Source organism: Wyeomyia smithii, chromosome 1, assembly GCF_029784165.1.
Source record: "Wyeomyia smithii strain HCP4-BCI-WySm-NY-G18 chromosome 1, ASM2978416v1, whole genome shotgun sequence".
Lineage (NCBI taxonomy): Eukaryota > Metazoa > Arthropoda > Insecta > Diptera > Culicidae > Wyeomyia > Wyeomyia smithii.
This window is the reverse complement of record NC_073694.1, coordinates 12,828,399-12,850,593: the sequence shown is the minus strand read 5'-3', so window position 1 is coordinate 12,850,593 and position 22,195 is coordinate 12,828,399. Positions and strand designations below refer to the sequence as shown.

General features: G+C 40.0%; 2 protein-coding genes across 3 annotated transcripts in view; one reads left to right on the top strand and one right to left on the bottom strand.

Annotated features, from left to right (window-relative positions):
- The window catches only part of LOC129717721 (uncharacterized), an 80,552-nt gene extending 66,521 nt beyond the window's left edge, over positions 1 to 14,031 (top strand). For both annotated transcript variants that reach the window (XM_055667836.1, XM_055667828.1), the window contains exon 6: positions 15 to 14,031. In XM_055667836.1, coding sequence (XP_055523811.1) covers positions 15 to 358 — 344 coding nt within the window. In that variant the 3' untranslated portion in view covers positions 359 to 14,031. The remainder of the gene's footprint in view (positions 1 to 14) is intronic.
- A 4,746-nt stretch (positions 14,032 to 18,777) lies between these two features.
- LOC129734096 (uncharacterized) lies at positions 18,778 to 20,840 on the bottom strand. The gene is made up of 2 exons (XM_055695823.1): positions 20,501 to 20,840; positions 18,778 to 20,440 (listed from the first exon to the last, which is right to left on the bottom strand). The coding sequence occupies exons 1-2, from the start codon at positions 20,648 to 20,650 to the stop codon at positions 20,297 to 20,299; spliced, it is 294 nt and encodes a 97-aa protein (XP_055551798.1). The 5' UTR covers positions 20,651 to 20,840; the 3' UTR covers positions 18,778 to 20,296.
- Positions 20,841 to 22,195: the final 1,355 nt, after the last annotated feature.

Below are 22,195 nucleotides of genomic sequence, written 5' to 3'. Positions count from 1 at the left end.
TCGCACGCTCACAGAAAAAGAGGAAGAGCTGGACAGCGTCGAGCTGGTGCCGAACATAATTCTCAATCCGGGCTTCTGCGATTCGGATGATCAGGGTCAGAACCCGCTGTCACCGCCGATGCCACGTACGCTAGCATTCCAGGGCAGTCCGGTCGTGGGTAACCACGTGAACTCACACAACCGCCGGGCCAGTAGTTACCATCAAAACCACACCAGTCGCCCGCACTACGGCTCATCGTACGGCGCCGGAGGCCGGTACCACTACGACGATGAGGACGATGATTCCGACGAGGAACCGATGACCTTCAGTCGCCGGATGTCGATCTTCTTTACCGGTAACACGATCAAACGAATTTGAGGGAAGGTATTCCCGGAGGACTCCGCAAGGTACTACTATTAGCGACTGCCAGCCGCGTTTCCGGTGCCTGTTAAACAGCACCTGGACTGTACATAAAACCATCATACCAGCTTGCTTCGATTGTTGGCTTCCCGAGTGAGAAAGAGAGATAGAGAAAAAAAGTTCAAACCGGTGGGAAGCGAGCTAGCGACAGCCGCTTCTCAGCTCGAACGTCCTGCGAATTTTGCGACATTTTCCGACACCTTAAGTTCTAATAGCAAAAAAAAAAAACTTGTGACATGAAATGTGATACATCGGACTAGGGTTTATAGGAATGATAAATCGATTGGTACAATAAGTAAACACAAATATTTCGCGAACATTAGAGCCAATTTAAACCAAAACAAGAAGAAAAAAAAACAAACGCAAATGTTGAATACGTAGCTTTTGTAAGTGAAACATAAAGAAATGAACAAACGATAATCGTAAACGTCGAAGGAACGCAGTTGTTTAATAACGCAAAAAGTACTCACACACACAGATACACTTGTTTACCATGATCAAAAAAATTAACATCCTAGAAGACTGTAGAGGTTGACAGACAGATAGAGACAGATAAAACCACGGCAATAAAGATGCAATTTTCCGCCGTGTAACGAGAGTGTACAGCTTAACGGAGAAGCTAATGATTAAATATAAACCAGGAGAAGAAGCAGATAATACATGCTTATCATGCACACCATGCAAGACGAGACCTCACGCAGTGATACGGAACTCGCTCGTTGTGTGCTCTGCTGCTTACTTACGTGTTTCCGTGGCCGTGCATTCGAAAGCGGAGGGGGGAGAATGGGATATAGGTATTACACCGAGTGAAACGATTTAGCGTGTAAGCCGATTTTCGCTGTGAGGGCGTTTCGTTTTTTTTCTGTTAATTACCGTCTCCTGTGGGGGTTTCACAGTAATCGCTTATAGTGTTACATAAACCTGTTCTTTGGAGAAAATCAGAAATAAGCTCTCGATACTTGTTCACCTCAAGCTAGGACTGTTTCCTTCAGCTGAGTTTGTTCATTAAACAGGCGGCAACCCGTTGCTGTCATGGTTTGGTTTTATTCGGACATGGTTTGTGTGATGCACCCAAACTTAATATTGTTTTTATTTGAATAATTTTAAGCATTCTTAATTGATTTCAAAGATTGATTTTGCTGTTTGTTTATAGTCTGCAAATGCATGACGAATCGGATATTGTATATTTTCAAACTCAAAACACAAATTTCGATATGATTGGATTAATCGGAATCCTCGCCTTATGACTTCTGTATATCGATTCTAAAAAAAACTTATATTGAGTGGCATTCAGTCATTGTTAACTGTTTACTAGAAACAGGAAGGTGTATTCTTGGAAATTTAAAATGGCATGTGGAGTTAATTTCTGGCCTCTGAGTATCAATCTGATTCTGGAAATAACCACATTGGGTTTTTAGGGTTTTTAGCTGTTTTCCAGAAACCGGAAGTCGCAGTCATAGACAACAGAATGATTTCCAGAGTCGATTCTTGACTGCTATGCATCAAAAACACTCAATTGGGTAGTATTAGGTCATTTTCGACTGTTTTCCAGAAACGGAAGTCGTTATCTTGGATTTCAAAATAGCATTTGTGGTCAATTTCTGACCTCTGGGTCCAGAGTCGATTTTTGGCTTCTGTGCATCGTTTTCCGGAAAAATTGGTTGAAATATGTATTTCATTTGTGTAGGAATACTTCTCCTCCTGAATCGGAAAAGGTGTCAAACCATCATAGAAATGTTTTATGTGCTCTAAAATCCTCATTTTCCAAATAAGGTTCCATTTGCTTGATTAGTTCTTGAGTTATGTATAAATTCGTGTTTCATTTGTATGGAAGCCCTCCCTTCCAAAGGAGGAGAAATCTCGATCTACCACAGAAATATTTCTTGCTTTCGTTAACCAGTACACACCAAATTTGATTTCATTTATTTGATTACATCTCGAGTTATACAGATATATGTGTTTCGTTCGTGTGGGAACCGTCCCTTTTAAAACAGGTAGGGGTGTCAAACTACCAGAGAAATATTTTTTATTTCTTAAAACATCCACATGCCAAATTTGGTTCTGTTTGCTGGATTCTCGAGTTATGCATTTGTGTTTCATTTGTATGAGAGCCCTCCCTTCTAGAGGTGGAAGGGGTCTCAAACTATCATAACAACCTTCCTCAGACCCAGAAACCTCTACATAAAAATTTTCAAGTCTATATGGATTAAATACACACTCACTTATGGATTAGACAGACAGACAGACAGAACTCCATTTTTATATGTATACAGGGTGTCACCATGAAATGATACACTAGGGTGGGGATTTCCAAAAAAATTGCGTCATCCGTAATCCCAGGCAAAAACACCTCCTTGGAGTTCAATAGCCAACATATAAAAAATTGGTTCAATTTTATTTAAGTCTAAAGGTGGCGCAGAGGGCCTAAAGGTCAAATTTTAAACAAAACATATACCTGCATAGGAAAACATGTGGTTTTGTGACCCTTGAGGGCATAAATTTTGTTCGTTTTGCGTTAAATCAAATATCTTAAATACCAATATAGTTCACTTACGTGAAATTATAAAGACAAATTGAAAATGACAGAAGCGTTAGTCACCTTTTCGACCACTAGGTGCGCCACTTCTGATTTTGTTTTACACGACATGCGAAAAAGAGTAACTTTTAACAATAATATTACCCTAATGAGTATACTGAAAAAAAAAATGCACATTTTATTCTGAAGTGGACTCGGCCGAATATTTTATAATAATAAAGTTCGCCAATGTATGAGGCAATCCATGGGTGGTGTTCCACGGTTTGTACGTTTTTCGACCTCCGACAATATTTTGAGTTGTAAAATGGCGACTTCCGGTGTCTGGAAAACTGCCGAAAATGACCAAATACCACCTAATATGGGTGTTTTTTAACTAGAATGACGCTCAGAGGCCAGAAATTGCCTCCAAATGCCAGTTGTAAATCCAAGATGGCGACTTCCGGCTTCTGAAAAACAGCGGCAAATGACCAGATATGGGTATTTCCGCGATTGTTATGATGCACTGAAGCCACAAATCGACCTCAGACAACATTTTGAATTGTGAGATGGCGACTTCCAGTGATTGGAAAAGAGACGAAAATGACCAAATACCACCTAATATGGATGTTTCTTTAACCAGAATGACGCCCAGAGACCAGAAATTGTCTCCGAATGTCCTTTTGAAATCCAAGTTGGCGACTTCCGGTTTCTAAGAAACAGTGAGATATGACCAAATACCACCCAATATGAGTATTTCTGAAATCGTGATGATGCACTGAAACCAAAAATCGACCTCAGACAACATTTTGAGTTGTAAAATGGCGAAGCTAAAAGTTGCACAACAACCATATACGACTATTGACAACCATTATGCGGTTTCTCCTTTTATCTTCTCCACGAGTAATTGAAACATTCATTTAATTGTACACTTCGTGGCCTGATCATTGAGCTTGAGCTTGACGGCCGCACATTTCGTAGTTGCTTCCCGTGATGGATCTGAGCTAGTGAAGTTACACAGGGAACCACGTATATAGCAACTTGGGATTAGTTTACCATTTACACGTCGTGGCCTGATTATTTGAATATTTCTTCTTAGTGCCTCGATGAGCTACATCACATTATATTATCAATATTTAACTCCCGGAATGGCGTTAGTTTTACATACCAACAATATACGCACGAAATCTGCAACATATTTTTTTCTGTGAAAGTATGAAATTGAGTCAACTAAATCTAAAATTGAGTAAATTTAGTTTCGTGTGTGAAAATGTCGGTCACACGCTCACAGAAATTCAACAAAAATGCACAGTGGTACAGTAAGGCAATGTAGGCGGACATGAGCTTTTCGATGCGATTTTTTGGTTTTAGAGTAAAATTTTTTCTAAGAAGTTGTTTCTTATATTTAGTCTATTTTTTATGTGCAAATGAAAATTAGAGTGGTCCTGAAATCGACTTAATAAAAAAACTAACATTTTTATTTGCAGAAATTAATGTATACATTCATCGGCACAGTTGTAGATCAACTAATTTTAAGCAACTTTTGGTATTTCTTCACAATATTTATACAATATTTGTTCTTTCATATGATACAAAAAAAAAATATTTATATTTGCCCTAAACTGCCCATAATCGCATATTTGTAACATTTGCAAAATTGGTTGTTCGAGCAAATCGCACTTTTATATTTTGACCTTAAATGCATTGTTCCTAATATATTCTTGCAAATAGACACTTCAACTGAACTAACTATCATGAAAAAAGTACTACTTTACACTATGTATACATTGAAAATTACTTTTGAAGTCAAATTGGTTGAAGTTTTTGCAATGATACATTTATGCCGTCACTTTCAAGCTACTTTTGGAATATATCACAGGGAAAATGAAGTTTTTCATGTATTCAACAAGCATGAGCTGAACATCAGAAACTGATCACCGCTGGTTAGTTACCGGACCAGAATAACTTCCGAGTTCCAAAGGATGCAGATGTGGATTTGGATGGAAACTTTTTTGACAAAAAAGTTGAAAAAGTTAAGTAGTGTGACAATTATGCGGTTATTTATGCTATGTTACAAAACAACTTGGTATTTTTTACGACTTTTTTTAAACAAACATAAGCATATTTTTCCAGATGTAAAAAGTACATACTATTCTGAGCATTTCCCAATCAAAAGCACGAAATCCATAAAATGTCGAATGTTACAATTATGCGATTACAGGCAGTAAACGGAAACATCAATATATCAAAAGGGCCTATTTTTAAAATAGAAATAGTGAAGAGTCCATCTGTACAATATATCGACAATGTTTTTTCGACAAAATTGGCGTATTTTTGATTAAAGTTACCGAAGAAAACTTTGTTTTTAAATTTGAATCGAAAAAATAGAGTGAAAAGGCTGATTTGGAAACCAAATTTAATGTCTACAAATGGTTTACAATTATTTACAAAAATGGTTTACAATTATTTATTTAGTTATTATTTAGTTTACAAAAATGGTTTACAATTATTTATGCAAATAAAAACAAGTTAGTTTGTTTTTATTCCGTTGATTTTAGGACCACCCTAATTTTCATTCGCACATAAATAGAGGACTATGTATAAGAAACAACTTTTTACAAAAACTATGGCTTTAAATCGCAAACCAAAATCGCAACGAAAAGCTTATGGCCGCCTAAATTGCCTTACTGTACCACTGTGCAATGAGTTTAGTTACCTTTTTCACCACAAGAGGGGGTGTTCCCTGTCTGTCTCCACGGAAATATATGGGAAATTAGAGAGTGAACTATATTGTTATTTTAAGATATTTGGTTAAATCTAACCGTTGTCGGTTGCTGGAACCAGAGCTGCGAAATTTCGAAACTTAAAAATAAGAATCACAACAGCAATTTCATTTTCTCAAGTTGAAACTGTTATTGAGTGTTACCCGTGTCAATTCTCACTGAAAATCATGTCAGTAAAAAAAATGATATTGTCTAGGAACATGTTGAATACCGTAAGGCGTCCTAATTCTGCGCGGTTTCTAACTCTGCGCACTTCATATTAAAATGTTGGAACAAAAATCAATTAGAAGCAGATTTTCAAAAATGATGTTGGGAAGTGATTTCCTATACATCAACAGTTAACTTTCTGCTTATGTTTCCTTTTTTACTAAACGGCATCAACATTTTGATACTAAGTGCGCAGGATTAGAGCGTCTCACGGTATATTTTATCTAAGCCAATCCTATACATAAAGCCGATGAAGTAAATAAGCATCTACATTCTCGAACCCATAGACTTCGCTAAAACAACACTACCACTGTCAACAGATTGAAGCTGAAAGTAATTGCTTTCTTAGCTCGTTCGTGCTGAAATTAATATTCACAGCTTTCAATTTCAACTGATATTCTGTCGCTGACAGTAAAAATTCGCAGCTCTGGCTGGAACAGCATGATATGATCAAATATCCAATATGGGTATTCCAAAAGCGGGAATAATACCCATAGTCCGAAAATTTTTTACAGTTTATATTGTAATTGAGCATGACTGCCGTCTGCGACATATTCAGTTTCGAAAGTGCTTAATGTTACGCAATCTTTCGTACTGGAGGGCTATCCTATCCACCTGCATAACATATTAGGTAGCCCGTAGTTGACTTGCGGTCCTTGGTATCACGGATCCAATCAGCGTCGACGAAAACTTCTAAGTGCGTGGAATCTACTTCCAGGACTAGCTCGTAGATTACACTTTTGAGACACCGCTGGATACGTTTCGCCTATACTCAATCAGTTGGTTATTCGGCAGCGTAAACTCCTTCTTAAAGAGTAAGTAGCCAGAGTCCAATGGGATCGTAGACGGCTTCGCTGAACCGAATTTTGTCAGAAGCTTCGTACGGTGCGACGTACTCCTCATAACAGGTGACTTGGATTCGGAAGAAGAATTTGATTTTCTCGGAATACGTTACCTTGAAGTTTTGCTGCTTGATGATGCCCTCGAACTCCTTTTCCAGACTCATATACGGTAAGGAAATCATCAAGGTGCAAAGCAATTTAAATGATTTTCCCATCGCTCCTCCTGACGTAGAGGCACAGTCATCCTTTGATACCAACTCGTAGGTCCTCAACCGACGTGAAGACTTCTAGTTGGCACCAGACTCTGCGTTTCTCGTCTTCGTCGGCTGTTTATCAACTTTCTTGGTCTCCTTGACAGCAGATTTTTTGCTCCGAGAAAATTCATCCTGGTTCTGAGCCCTCTTTTTGGCAGTGGTGGCAAATTTTACCGTCCACCTTCTTCCACATATCTCAAATGTGATCCAGAAATCATACCTTGATTGCAGCCCTACAAAGATACGATCTACAAATAGAGAGGTACCTTGGTGGAACCAATCTTTACAAAAACTTCAGAAAAAAATCGGAAACTTTTCAACTGGGCTACTCAACAGTATGACCAATACAAACAATCCCTCACTGCCTATGAAAAAGAAATTAGAAGATCAAAAAGGATAAATTGGAGGAATACATGTGAAAACATCGACAATACTCCACTAATTAACTCATTAACTTATTAACTCAAGTGAAGACCAAAGTACCTCTGCATCAAGAACTGGAATTCTTGTAATCAGGACAGAAATTCACAAAACGGTGAATACGATGACTGAGCTAGAACAGAACTTTAATATGATGAAGCAATAACTTTGGTTGATCAAATTTCAACTAAAAGTAGAGCTGAATGAGCCCTTCAAATCACCTGGTAAGGTCGCTATTTTTTCTGTATGTACTACTACAGAAGGGTGAAGCAGTTCTTCTTCAGTCCATTCTGACACAATGCTTTTAATCCAGTTTAATTCTAGGCTATATTCCGGAACCAAAATCCTTTGGGCCAATAAGCTTATCATCAGTCGTTCTCAAAACAATGGAAAAAATAATCGGTAAACACATCAAGTCATCATATCGTCGGTAACTCCATGCTATAGTTACAAAACTAGGGAAATCTTCTACAGCTAAAGAAATTGTCATTTGATATTGAAGGAGCGTTTGGTAACTCATCTCATAACTCAATGGTTGGTGCAAAGAAGAAACGCGGTTTCGATAATTGCTTTATTCATTCGGGCTTCTAGAACCCTTTTAAAACTGGAGAACACATCCTAGTATTGTTGTGCGTTTAATACCGGACTGGACTAATGCTATTGGTCAGACTAGGGCGACTACTTCCAATACGGTATCCTGACTTAGCAAGATTAAAAAGGGGGAATAAGTCACAAAATATCGAAAAAAAATTGATCGCAGTGACAAAATACCCAACACGAAAAAAAAAATCTTAAACGGCTCACAATCTTTTGTAATTGAGTATATAGTGGTCGTAGATCGGATAATCTACTGAATTCGTTTTATCTTGATGATGGAAAAGCTAGGAACGAACATTTATTGAAATCTATTCTTCGATATGAAATTGATTATCCGTCGCTTGCTTGGTTTGTACCTCCAACAGTTTCTGGAAAACTGCCTAAAGTTAAGTAAAGCGACCAATGCATATATTTTTACAAGACTGAGAAAAGTGAACGAGAACAGAAGGTGTAACCAAACCGGTCTCGAACCGATAATCTTCGATGGTGTTTCAGCCAATTAGATTACTGAGAAGGTAGCCTATTGGTGGTGGGCTATCGTATCCCGTTCCTAGTGCAACTCGATCGATCACACACCTTGTCTTGTGGCAGTTACTTTTCTAACTGAGAGAGAGAGTGTCTCTAAACACGCAGAGCATAGCAACTTACTATATCTATGACCTGTTCTTTCTTCGAATAGATTTTACGCTTCAGGTTAACCCAGAAATTCTCGATGGAACGCGGCTGGGGACGTTAGGCGGGTCCGCCGACTTATGTACCACATCGATATTCAGCCGCTCCATCTCCTCCAACGATCACTTCGAGTACTGGACCGTGGACCGCCCTTATGGTATTTCTTGATGAACGACGCACTTTCCGGCAGGTATTTTGTAATATAGAACTCCCGTTCACAGCCAGTCCGGAGCGAAAGAAGAGCGGCTCTCGCTGATTGTCAACCACAGCAGCACCTTCCTGAGGAACTTGGTGTATGAAATTAACTTGGCCTCGGAGCTCACCTCGTTCATGGGGGAAGTAAAATACGAAGTGCCCTGCTAGTCGTTGCCATCCAGAGTAAGGGTTTCATCGTCCATCACCACCGCCGCATTGCGATTCGCCGTAAAAATCGACTTGAGCAGCTTATTAAACCGTTGCCGCTACGTCATTGCCTGCAACTACGAGACCAGTAGACGGGCCTGCCGTTTCCCGATCTGGCTAAGCGCACGCAGCGATGTAGCCACTTTTCCGCAGTCTCCCGCTTCAGCATCCTTTGGAGCTTCTTGTCGCTCAGGGTCGTCGGGTGACTGATCGTTCTCCAATAGTGCCAGGATGTTGTAGATGCTCGACCGGGCGTATCTGGCGTCCAAAAAGCGACGCACGATGTCCGTTTCCGACGCAGCACATTTCTGAAGGGAGTAGTTTTACTGTTTTCGCTATCATGGTTAGAGTTCAACTGATAGAGCTGTCAATTTTTTTCTGCTGACTTATGGATTACTATGATTGATGCTGCTTGGGTAGTTTCGTCCGTCCAGTTTTCTAATGCAGGCATTAACTTGAGAAAACCTATATTTTCATGATATTCAACAGTGCTGCAGGTGGCAACCCTTGATATACATTACTAACACTTATTTGGAGTTCTCTCGAGTTGCCGCTTTTCTGATATTTGCATCTATTAATGTGGTGTCCAAAAGAAAAGTAAATGAAAATCTTCTAATGTAATTCGTATGGTTTATTTCATGCATTTGTTTTTACTCAACATTGTTGTTTGAAACTCAACACACTTGTTTGATTGTTTTTTTTAAATGAGCAAAAATGTTGCTTACAATGAATAATAAATGTTATACGATGAAAATTATCTTCAATGAGACTTGAACCCGGGTCTGTAACATGCTATTTCGACTGCTACTGAAGTACGTGAATGATCTTAGAATACGTGTGTTTGAAGAATCATTTATCATGAGTTTTCACTGTCTAGTAACATCATGTAAAATTGTATTGGGGATTTTGGAGAGGGTTATATTTTTCCGAATATAAAGCTTGATAATTACTTTTACCTGAAGTCTTCAAGAGGCATTCAAGCTCTACATCATATGGTGCACGAAAGCACTCTAAGCGCATAATTTGCTCTCAGTCATACACGCTTACTATAATGTTGTTAAACATTAATAATGTTCATGTCAAGTTAATGCAAATTTCCACGAACGACAATGGCGGATAGTGGACGCCATGACTGGCGATATAGCGTACCGCTGTGCCAAAACAAAAGTCTGTAATGAGTCATTACTAATGACAAAACGTCAACACACTCCCAGAACGAAGAAGAAGAAGATAGTGGACGCAACCCATTTTGACGTAACGTAGCTTGGCAACTTCAACAAACAGTGGGCGTTTTGTTACTTAACTTTCGTCTCCTGTATGCGTCGATCAAAATGAAGAAAACTGTTTGTTCAAGTAGCTGCTACGTTGCGATGTTTTCATATTTTTCAGTAAAAGTTTATCTTACATTTACCCATTCTGAACTTTTCTACCAAAGGTGACATTATCCCAGTCAAATTAAAAAATTTAACCTTTTTTTGTATTGTATTGTTTATTTGTATTGTTCTATTTATTTGTATTGTTCTAAAATTTTAGTGTTAATTTTCTAACTTTGTAAGCTTAAATTTGAAATAACTTGAAAACAGACGCATATATTTGCCGTGGAAATGCTACATAGCAGTACAAAGAAACAGTGAACGAGTTTTTTTAAACCACTGAATAAAACAAAACTAGAATTATTTGTTTATGTTGCTATTACGTTATAGTTGTTTTTCTGCTTCACTTTCGAAGTTTTTTATGACACTTTTCTGTTATTTTTTACGTTTGAAAACCGCAGCCCTACTGCGATTGGATTTCTGTTTCTTTCAGTAGCAGTTTCGGTTATTTGAGTCTTCCTCCGCTGAACAAATAAGTTGTTATTTCTTAGCTATAAAAATGAATTCTGTTAGTATTTTGATTACATTTAGTTCCACAAACGCCCTCAACGCTTACCTTCAATTGTTAGGGGTTCTCAAAAATAAAAAAAAAATAGAAGTCGAAGCAGTCGAGCACGAGAAAACAAAAAGACACAAACGCCTTCTGCGCAATTCAAACTAATAAAACGGCTGAGTGAGTAAACACAGTTCATATGATATAATACGGACAACTTTTTATATTAAAAAGTTGCAAGCATATTTAGACGATATATTTTAAACATAAACAGCATTATTGATAGTATTTGAAGAAGAAAAAAAAGTTGTTATTGAGATACACTGCAAGTTAAAATTACAATAAAACAATTCAAAATAAGCGTTGCCGTGTGTTGCAAGCTTGTCCGCACTGATTAAACCCAGAAGATATCTGAACACTGAATACGAAACGGTGCAATTCTAAGCCTGCGTTGGCGCAAGTCCGAGCCCCGCCCGTTACCCACCTTTCTGAAGATGCTAACTCTTACTTTCACCATTACTCTGTTTAGTCCTGATTGCTTACCGCTTTAGGGTTCACTGAGCCTGAGTAAAACAAAACAAAAAAAAAAGACTCACCGATGTATAATAGAACAAAAATCCATAACGCAAATTTAGCTGTAAACATAAACATGTGCAGAACACGTAAAAAACTATATGAAATCAACACAAATAAGCTAATCAGAAACTTCAAACTTCATATCAGAAAGTCTATCTACAAATACGAAAGAAATTAAAACACGATATGAGCACTGAGTGAGAGTGGCGCAAGGAAAGGAAGAAATCAAAATGAAAAAAAAAGCCAGACTAATTGTGAGAGGGCAAAAAGAAAAAAGTGTGAAGAATTACGCAGAATGATATTGATATTTATACTCGTAAGATTTAGTTGGTTCTTAACGCGCCTTATCGTGAGAGGACACTGCGAAACAATCTGTGTGAGAGATTTATCGTCATTTCCGTCGACTGTCGATGCCATCAACTAGATTGACTAAACAAAATGCCTATAATTGTACATGTAGAAAAAAGCTACTCTTATTATATATTAATCAAACAACAACACCGCTGCAAGTAATGAAAGCAAAAAAAAAAACAAATCTATTGAAACAGCAAAAAAAAAAAAAAAACTAAGCGAAAAATGTGAGCGCTACTATTGCTATACCGTAGAGTTGATATTTGTCGTCGCTCCTCGTCGTACTTAAAGCCATCCCGGTTAAGATTGTGGCTTTTGCTGTTCCCCAGTCCAACAGAAGAACCACCCCGCGGAGCGAGCGGAATCTGTTCACTTTGCCTTGCTTCATTGTCAAAAAAAAAAAAACAGTTAAAAGTCATAACCTCATTGCGAATCCCGGCAATAAAACATGGCAGAGGGAACTAGATCAAGCAAAGCGTATCATCAAACGCCATTTAGAAACTCACACTACAACACCCGCTTCAACTGTCATCGCACTTGGTACAGAGCTTCATTTCTCTTTCTCATCGTTGATCGTTTTTTCGGCACCTCAAGCTTATCAAAACCCTAAGGGCACCAATTCGAGTTCGTTGATTTTGAAATTCAACACGCATTTTTTTCTTGCATGATCCATCAGAAAACATTTCGCAAATACTTTTTTCGCCATACACACGATCAATAGCGAACCAGACTCAAGTTATACCCAGTATCCAATTTAAAAGTATCATCCAAGTAGCGTCAACTTTTTTCAATCACAGATTACAGAACCCATCAGCAAAACATTAGCAGCAAATTTCAACTTTTTCCAGCCCAATGCAAATATAAACTCAACTCAACTAAACTGTCTAGAGAATCACGATCCAACAAGCGGAATGCATTGCATGATTGCGACAATTGAGCAAACTATATAAACACTGCTCCTGAATCTTTTTGCGCTCCTTTTTTTCACTCAATCGTATACTACTAGTTTTGACTCTGTAAGTAAGTTACTGAACGAGGCGCAGTTTGAAGAATTAATCTTTTTTAAATTTGGCTTTACATATCTTGTTTAAAATTCACTCCAACCCGTACCAATCACACAATACTTCCCACTCCCGCCCCATTTGATTTGCCCCCATTTTGTTCTAACTCTGTAAACTGTTGCTTACTAATATAACCTCGATCTGTTTTTTTCCTCTGTAGGTCTTTCAGAGACTAATGATTTCTTTAGAGGGCGCTAAGTCCAGCAGACCCGTACATGAAATACCGTTTTATCTTGTCTTCTAACGTTCAATTAATCTAGCTTTTAAATAACGAACCAGTGGGAACACAAACATGATTAATAATTAAGCTTTACTAATATAACAGAGTTATTCTAAATTATCTTTTGAAGTCAACTTCTTGGATCCGTAACTAGTAATACTGGATTTTTCGTCCCCTACTTCGAGATTCTAATAACGCATAAGATGCTTATGAAAGCAAAATTCGATTTCGATTCAAAGTTTTGACCTAATATATATATAAAAAGTACACCAAAATTTGAAACAAAAAGTTATATTTACACTGATTCTAGTGACATAAGCGCACCCCAGCATATAGCAGCGAAAGCGTAGAGTAAGGCGAATATTGTCCAGCAATTGTGAAAATGCATTTCACGGTCATCTGCTCTTCTCATCTTTACAAAAACAAACCTTACACTTTATCTAACTTTAAAAGAAAAATACTAAACTAAACTATTCGTGTCTGACTGTTGCTTTTTCCGATAGCTTTCATAATCGCAATTCATAAAACAAGCCCACGCTGAGATATTAATACGAATAAGTGATGAAACCAAATTAATAGCTATTCAATGACAAAAAAAAAAACAGTGGAACGTAATTAATAAATTTCTATCCCTAAAGAGAAAAAAAGCAAGCTGTAAATTTCCCGCGAAAAAAAATACTGCACACCCCCTCCCCACTGTCGTCCTCCTTTTCTCCACCACAACAAATGCAAACATCTAGAACCGACATACTCTTATCGAGGAACGAACGATTCCCGAGCAAGATCATCATGTAAACGCCAGTGTCTTACATATTTTATTACATTTTCAAATAAAAAAAAAAGCTGTTGAGGAACGTGCGTTGTGCCGCCGTGAAAGAAAAAATCGTTGATGTTAATCCGAAAGTCCGTCTTTCCCCTGTTGAGGTTTTCTTAATCATCCCTACATTTGCGTTGACACGTGCCAGAAAACGGCATGAGTTACCAGGGCAACCAATAGCAATGAATGAAGGTGTGCAGCTGATGGCACTCTGAGAGGTAAATAAACAGAACGGAAGGTAAGTTAAACATAGGGCTGGGAACAGCCAACATCAAAGTTTTCCAAGAACAACTAGGTGTTATGCAAAAGAATGTGCAACACGTTCTGTAATGAGAGAGATCAGAACTTTCGTTGGATGTTTGAAGAAGTTTGTTTTTTATACTTTAGTTCCGGTGAGGGCGTTGGTATTTTCAAAAAGGGTATCTAATTTGACGATTTTTGGATCCCTCTGAAAAACTTATCCCAACCGGATACCTGATACCAGGGCAGCAGAATGAGAAGGACGATCAAAAGTAATAGACAGAGCATGAGCATGAGTATGAGCATGATTGACCGCCCGCGGTTGCTACTCCGTTATTGCCAGATCAGCTGTAATTACACAGAGAACCAATGGATGATGCTTGGGATTAACCTTCATCCTCAATGTGTAAAAACTGGTGACCTTAATCTTTATATTAGGCAATACCAGCGCCGGCCGCATCCGAATGCAGGTCAAAGAAGGAGTGTGTATAGGAATATGTTGACGTGATACTCGCTTTATTGGAAGCCGAGAACACCTCTGCACTTCCACAAGAAATCACTGGGATGTTGGAGAAAAGGGTAAGGTTTGCAGCAGATTTCGTTTTGGTAAACGATGCGCTGAGTTCTGATACCGGGTTCATAATACCAAATATCGCGCGTACGAGTTCATTATATCTTTTACGGAAATCATAACGCGATCCGAACTCATTCCGGTTGATGATGTAACACCGCAAAAATAAAGCGCACGCAAGGATACCGGACCTATAACCTAATCAAGACAGACTCAAATATTCGAAAATCTGTTTATGAAGTCATTATGCAACTACCGAAACGTATCTCTCATTGATTTATCTCAGCTGACTACACAATGTTACGAAGCAACCAGATATGCATTAAGCAAAAACAAGAAAAAAGTAAATATATAGGCCCTCAACATATACTGCAAGCGGTCAGCAAGAGAACTTCAAAAACGGCCTATTTGCTTGGCCATTGCCGTTTGAAACGAACGAAAAAAGAAAGAAAAAGAAAAAAAGGATGTGTGCGTTGGCAGACGAGTCGCGTATAATCCTGATATTAATTGCAAATAATTGCGCGTCCTCTCTGAACTATCATGCTAGTGCGAGAATGTGCCGCACGCAAGAGCAACGGTCATCCTGCACTCGCACTTCTCTCGCTTTTCCTTGTTCACATTGCACTTACTCACACACACTTATGACAAGGCAAGGGCTAGCGGGAAACGTGCTCCGCTACCGAAAACGAAATGCAGCTCTCACAAATTAGCCACAAAATTGCACGAATCTTTCACGGATTTCAACATTGACGTCACTCTCACCGATAATACGAAACCGCCACATTTCGTATTACCTTTTACTCCACCCTTTGCACTTAAAATATAACGATTACGCGACGGGAAGGCTAAATAAAATACGTCGACATTATTGCACTATCTCCAACCGTACTCGACAACCCTCGGAACACTTCATCGCGATTCAAATCAAACACTCGGAATTCACACCGAAACAACAGCGGCCTTCATTCAATAAACGTAGACACATCACTTTTCCAGATAGAAAATATATAACTTAAAAACTTGAAAAAACGATGAAAAATTCCGACGAGAAACATTTTCAAGTCCGTTCTTGATCACAGCTTGCTTCGATCCATCCTACAAGCTTTCTCGACGATCAAAAGTAATAGACAGAAGAGACTTACAAAATAATATTTTTGTGGACTTAACGGAATAGACTCACAGCGGAATGTTGTCCAGCGGAATGAAAAACACGGATTATATCGGAACGTTTATAGAAAAAGAACCACGCGGTACGGTTATGAAATATGCTATTAAAAGAATGATGTAATCGCTTACAAAATGTGTGTAGACACTGTTGCTCTGTTAGACTGGCAAAATATAAGTGCTGCCAGTATCGAGGGGCTATCCGTTGTTCGCTTAACAATTTTGTGGGATCCAAGAGGGCTGGAGAAGGAGGATCTCGGTGAAATAAATCCGAGTTCTATTTTATCTTCATCTTTAGCTTACGCTTCAATCATGACACAAGATGATAGTAACAACAATGACAGTTCCAGTGAGAGATAATCAGAGAAAGGCGGATTTGCAACTTTGATTGCTTTGAGGTTGAGTCGGCTGAGCATTTCGGTTGGTAAACGGCTTGGCGATGCGTACCAGCAGTACACCCGTACTAGTTGGCATAAAATAGACCCCAGTGTGGTTCATAGCATAAGCCCAGCAACTCCTATCCCTACCTCCACGTGGTACCGACGAGGATACGAACAACCAAGGGAAGATCGGTGAACCGGTGGGAACTTGGTCGTATGCTGACAAGTAAGGGGGAATTGTTCTCCTTGGAGAACAGTTTGCCTGAGCGTCTGTTCTCCAGGTTAGGGGCGGCTCAAACAGCGACTGTTCCGGAGCAGACGGCTGAACTATGAAATACGGTGTCTCGCTAGCTACACCCTAGACGGCAGCCCCGTCGCGATACTAGGCATCGCAGCCCTAGTAAGGCAGCGTGCTGAAATAAACATACTACGAACAATCCAGAGAATGATACGAATCGGAACAATCGGTATAGACCTAGGCAAACGAAAAAGGACAAGGAATGTTAGGACTCTGCTCGAGCTGGCACGCGCGGGCATCTTGGTTAGAGAGCTACGGAAGGCAGAAGAGGAGGTAGCAGCCATACGAGGGGTGCGTTGGCATAAAACTGGAGAACGTGAACTCCGGGCGGTTGATCCGACCGCGGGCACTTCATTCAAGTACCACATGCTACTCGGAAACCAAATGAATCGTGTCATTAGGTGGAGGCCTATTAATGACCGTCTAAGCGTATTGAGAATCAAGGGTGGATTTTTCAACTACAGCCTTATCAACATGTACGCGCCGACAAACGGTAAAACCGACGAACGACAAAGGAGGAGTTCTATGAGCTCCTTGAGAAAACGTATGGAAAGTGCTCACAACACGATATAAAGATCGACACCGGTGATACGGTGAACCAGCTGGAACAAGCAGTGGAAGCACATCCATGATGCGGTCAGCAAAACAGCGCGAGAAGTAATAGGCATGACAACGGGAACCACGCGTAGTGGTTGGTTCGATGCTGAGTGCCTAGAGCTGACGGAGGAGAAGAACCGAGCCTACGCCAACACGTTAGTAGCAGCTAATTGTGTGACGCGTCACAGAGTTGCCGAAAAGAGTCTACACCACCGTGAGAAACGTGAGCACTACGATCGCGTCCTCGCGGAGGCGGAGAACTGCCAGTACCTGCCATGTGTAATGACAGGGAGGGGATCCCTATTACCGATAAATCACAGGTGACCAGGCGTGGGAAGCAACATTTTGAAGTGGTGTTGAACAGTGGTGTTGAAGTGGAGGAAGACAGGAAAGTCGTCGAGAGGAACAGAATAGAAATTGGGGAGGCCCACCAACAATCACAAAGCCGCTGGGGAGGACGGCTTACTGGCCGAATTTTTCGAAAGTCGTAGTGCAATGCACCAGATTATCCTAAGGGTATGGTCTGAGGAACATCTACCTACGGACTGGTTGGAAGGACTCATATGCCTTAACTACAAGACATTGACTCGACTTTAGTAATTATCGAGGCATAACCCTCCTCAATTCCGTCTACAAAATTCTCTCCCATATCTTGTTCCAGCGTCTGAGGTCGTTGCAGGAAGCCTTTGTTGGAGAATACCAATGCGGTTTTCGAGTGGGGCGATCTACAACGGACCAGATGATTACCTTGAGACAGATCCTCGACAAGTTTCGAGAACATAACTTTTAGACACATCATCTGTTTATTGACTTTAAGGCGGCGTACGATACAGTGAAACGCAACAAGCTGTGGCAAATAATACTAGATAATGGTTCTCCAATGAAACTAATTAATCTGTTACGTACGACGCTTGACGGTTTCACATCGACCCCCTGATCGACGAGCCCTTGGGTCTTCGAGCGTACAATCTTGCGATCGATACTCGGAAAGTAAGTAAACCAGCGAGCGACAGATAAACAGACGGAGGGTGATACCGAGCAGCTTAAGCCTCTGAACAGAAGCTCCTCCGCCGGAAGAAACATCAGCATTGCTGAGGCGGAGGGTTGTTTTTCCAGACACGATGCGAGGGGCTTCTACAAGAATATCAACGGAATCAGGAACCGAAACGTGACAGCCACTCTCATATGCAACGACAGGGAAGAGAACCTGATTACTTGATTACTCAGAGATGGTGGACGAAACTGTCTGTTACATCCATACAATAGATTTTCGGACTCGAATTAAATCAACATGTGACCACTCTGATTCCAAAATGGAAATTTTCACTTTTCGTAGTGTAAAAGAGCAAGCAAGCACCACCCCGCCGAAGACCATTTTAGCTGGAGTTGGTTGATAGCACGAGCTGCTGGAGCAGCTTGAAAACAGCTGCTTTTCGTATTCTGGAGTTTCACCACCGCCGACTGCGAAAGGAAAAAGGAAATGAACGCGGTAAGTTTTTATTTTATTTGTTTTTTTTTTTTTTCCTACAGTGTTTTAACAAGAATCCAAAAACCCGATAGAGGTACTTTTCCGCCCTGTAATTATGCATCAGCCAGGCAATTTAATTCCACACTTGTTACAAAGGATCTCCGCGAGAGAGAAAGTTCACCTAAATCTACCATCAGCAGTACCATCTTATAATTCATTACAATCAAATCACAATAATTGTTATTCAATTATTGTCAGTAACAAGATTCCCATAACCATCAATCATCCCCGCCATCATCATCGTTATCATCAATAGCACCTTACCCAGGCCGGAATCAGGTGCTGGGGAAGGCGGGGCAGATATTTTCATGGGGCCCTTTTTTCTGAAACATGTAGAGGTAAGGAAATTTGAATTCGCTGAAAGCTGGCGAGTGACAAAAAAACGTCCTCACTCTGTTTCCACGTTTACCCCCGGGACTAGGGGTGGGGGCCTCGAATCGAAAGGCCCGGGGCATTTGCCCCCTTCCCCCACTCCACTAAATCCGGTCCTGACCTTACCCATCATCATTATAGTCAATCATCATCAACATCATCTCTTTTTTCTTCCTTCCTCATCATCATCATCTTTTTTATGTTTTTGCTCTTTCTCTTTCCCTTTCCATCATCATCATTATCATCCTAGAAATTATTACAATTTTTTTTATCATCATATTCATCGTCGTCATCACTTTCATCATCATCATAACCGCCATCAGTCGTCACGTTCATCTAGATGCAAGGTATAACCTAAGTCCCATTGAGTTTTCGGGAGAGGAAAAATCTTCGGCTGTCACGCCTTCGCACGAGTCAGCAAAACCGGTAGCACCTGTTCGTTAGTCTACGGGTCGTTGGTTGAGGCCCTGGTTAAACAGAAAAAATGAGCAGAATTTATCAAAAAAATCAACATTATCAACCATGCTTTCCGTGAAGCGGCTCTTTCAACTGCATTTGTTTACCGATCTTCACTTATCTCGGGTATAATTTTATTGTCACTCAATTGTTCCGACGCGCAATGAAGGGGGTCATGTTCAGCTTCTAGAATCAACCCCCGCTCGCTTTTACCATCTTGTGGATAAAACCCTTCTTTTTGTCGATCGTGTTTTCAGCTACATGCGAAACTCAAATAAGGACACTCAATATAATTTTACCACAATCAACGCGCATGCAAAGTCCATATTGATAAGCCGACCGCGAAAGGGTTAATAACTTATCACTGCACTTTCGTTTTGAGTGTGCTTCACAGCAGGTACTTTATTTACTTTTTTTTCTCTCTCGCTTAATAAAACAATATAACTAAGTACACTTTTTTCTACGAAATCTTATGTCAGGTAAAATTGAAACATAAACACTACCACAACCAACCCTTCACTAAAGAACCAAAAAGTGAAGGGAAAAAATTATTGCATCACAGATAAGCAGCTCAGTTCGTCCCGCTTCGGGCGTCGATGTCGGCCATCATTATTTCTGCCGGCAGGCGTCCAGCGTCTTCTAGAGTACAAAACACGCTTAACTTTTCCTGCCTCTTTTTCTTGTAGGTCCCCTAAATGAGCGACCGGCTCTCATAAGGCCGTCTCGATCACCTCTCCCGGCACGGACTGTCGTCCCTGCTTTTGCTGCATTTGGTTCCCGGCTGTTCCACTATCCCTGCCACAGGTTTCACCAACCGATCCTTCCCGGTTACGTTCATTGAGATCGATAGTATTCTGTGAAAACGTCATCATTCACACTAAACGGATTCGTTGGAAACAAGATTGGGCACTTACGGTTTTCGCTGTCAATTCGGCGCTCAAATCCGGTCGGAACAAATCACCACTGAGAGCGGGTCGAATTTTCGGTCGCGATTTATACTTGCCCGATTGGGAAACCGAATACTTCCGGTGGGCCGTTTCGGAGGTGTTCTCCCGGAGTGTCATCTCTCTGCTTGCCTGGTGCACCACAAAAAAAAAAAACACACACACACAAAATTTGCGCAGCACAATGCGCGAGGGCACTTGAACAACTTCTAGAAGAAAAATGCCCTTGACGAGCGAGCAGTTGGTCGCGAATTGATTGTTATTATTGCCCGGGGATGGTTTTGATAACGCGAGACGGTGTCACGCGTCCGTCTCTTTATCTATCAAACGACTGATGGCTGGCTGGTGCACCAATACAGAACGATAACAGCTTAGATAACCGATTGTTGCAGTTACATACGCGCGGACGGCTGGCAGCCGATAGCCGATGGCTGTTTTGGTTGGAAGGATCAGTTTCTTTCTGGTGCGTTTCCGTTTTTTTTTTCTGCCGATGACTAATCATCAGCACTTCAAGCATGGTCCTTGCCTGGTTTGAAAGAACACGACCTCTTCCGTTGCGAGTGGTCGATGTCTTTGCTTCTAGGCCCTAAACTCTACACCACTGCCACTGCTTGAAGAGATGCCCTCAGTAAGGAGTGTATCGAGAAGTAGTGGCAAACTTTTGAATACGAAAATTATAACGAAAGCATAAACAAATAGTAGGAGGGTGGTATTCAAGACACGACCGCATGACGTTGACTACCGTATTTTTATATTCCATTAAAACAAATAGTAAGGGGAATTGCAACTCCAGTATTTGTTGCAATTTTATCTAACAGTGCATTTCTGAATGCTGAGACGTTAAAACGTTATAAATAATAATATATACTAGAAGAATGGATCTCTCTTATTTAATCGCTGTCATTTCATACATATTCGAATCAAACCTTTGTTCGTAACTGCACTACCAAGACAATCATTTCATTTTGCGAATTGGGTAAAATTTTCCTATCTAAGCAAAAAGCAAACTCAACGAAACTATCTGAAGTTGGAGACCAGAACGATTCAAGCAAAAATTTTAATTTTAAAAATTGTTTGACATTAAATAGATAAAGCTCAAGCTAGGTTAGCTCCACCCCAGCCAAACTTCATGTATTTAAAATAGTAGGACGACCGCATGACGTAGGACTCTATATTTTTCATCTAACAGTGCTTTCTTATTTGCTGACATTAGAGCGCTTTGAACAAAAATTAATAAAAAAAAGAAATGACATATATGGAAGAAACCTTATTTATATTGGCATCCCCGCTTCCCAGGTATTCGAATAAGAAAAGCATTTGTTCGTAGTTTGAAATGACAAGACAAACATTAGAATTAACAAATTCGATGTATTCCGAGAATTGCGCTTATAGATCATGTTCATGTGTCGAGACATTGCGAAGATTCTCAATATATTCGTTTTAGCACTAGACGAAACTGCTAGCAAATTACTATAGCTGTAAACCTTTATTACAAAAATCCGTATCGTCCGTATGTCACTGGTGCGGTTTTGGAATCAAAATGATGGGGTGAAATGTTCGAACGGTACGTTTTATACCAAGGCTTCGTCAGATAATGAGAAAGAAGGAGGAGCTAAGTAGATGATGGAATGGTAAGGAAAAATTTTCTTGAAAGCTGCGCCGACC

Excerpts from the sequence above, each read along its gene's own strand:
- LOC129734096 (XM_055695823.1), bottom strand. The coding sequence starts at position 20,650 with ATGACACTCCGGGAGAACACCTCCGAAACGGCCCACCGGAAGTATTCG. Across the intron at positions 20,441-20,500 it reads CCGAATTGACAGCGAAAACC|AATACTATCGATCTCAATGA; the intron begins GTAAGTGCCCAA and ends ACGTTTTCACAG.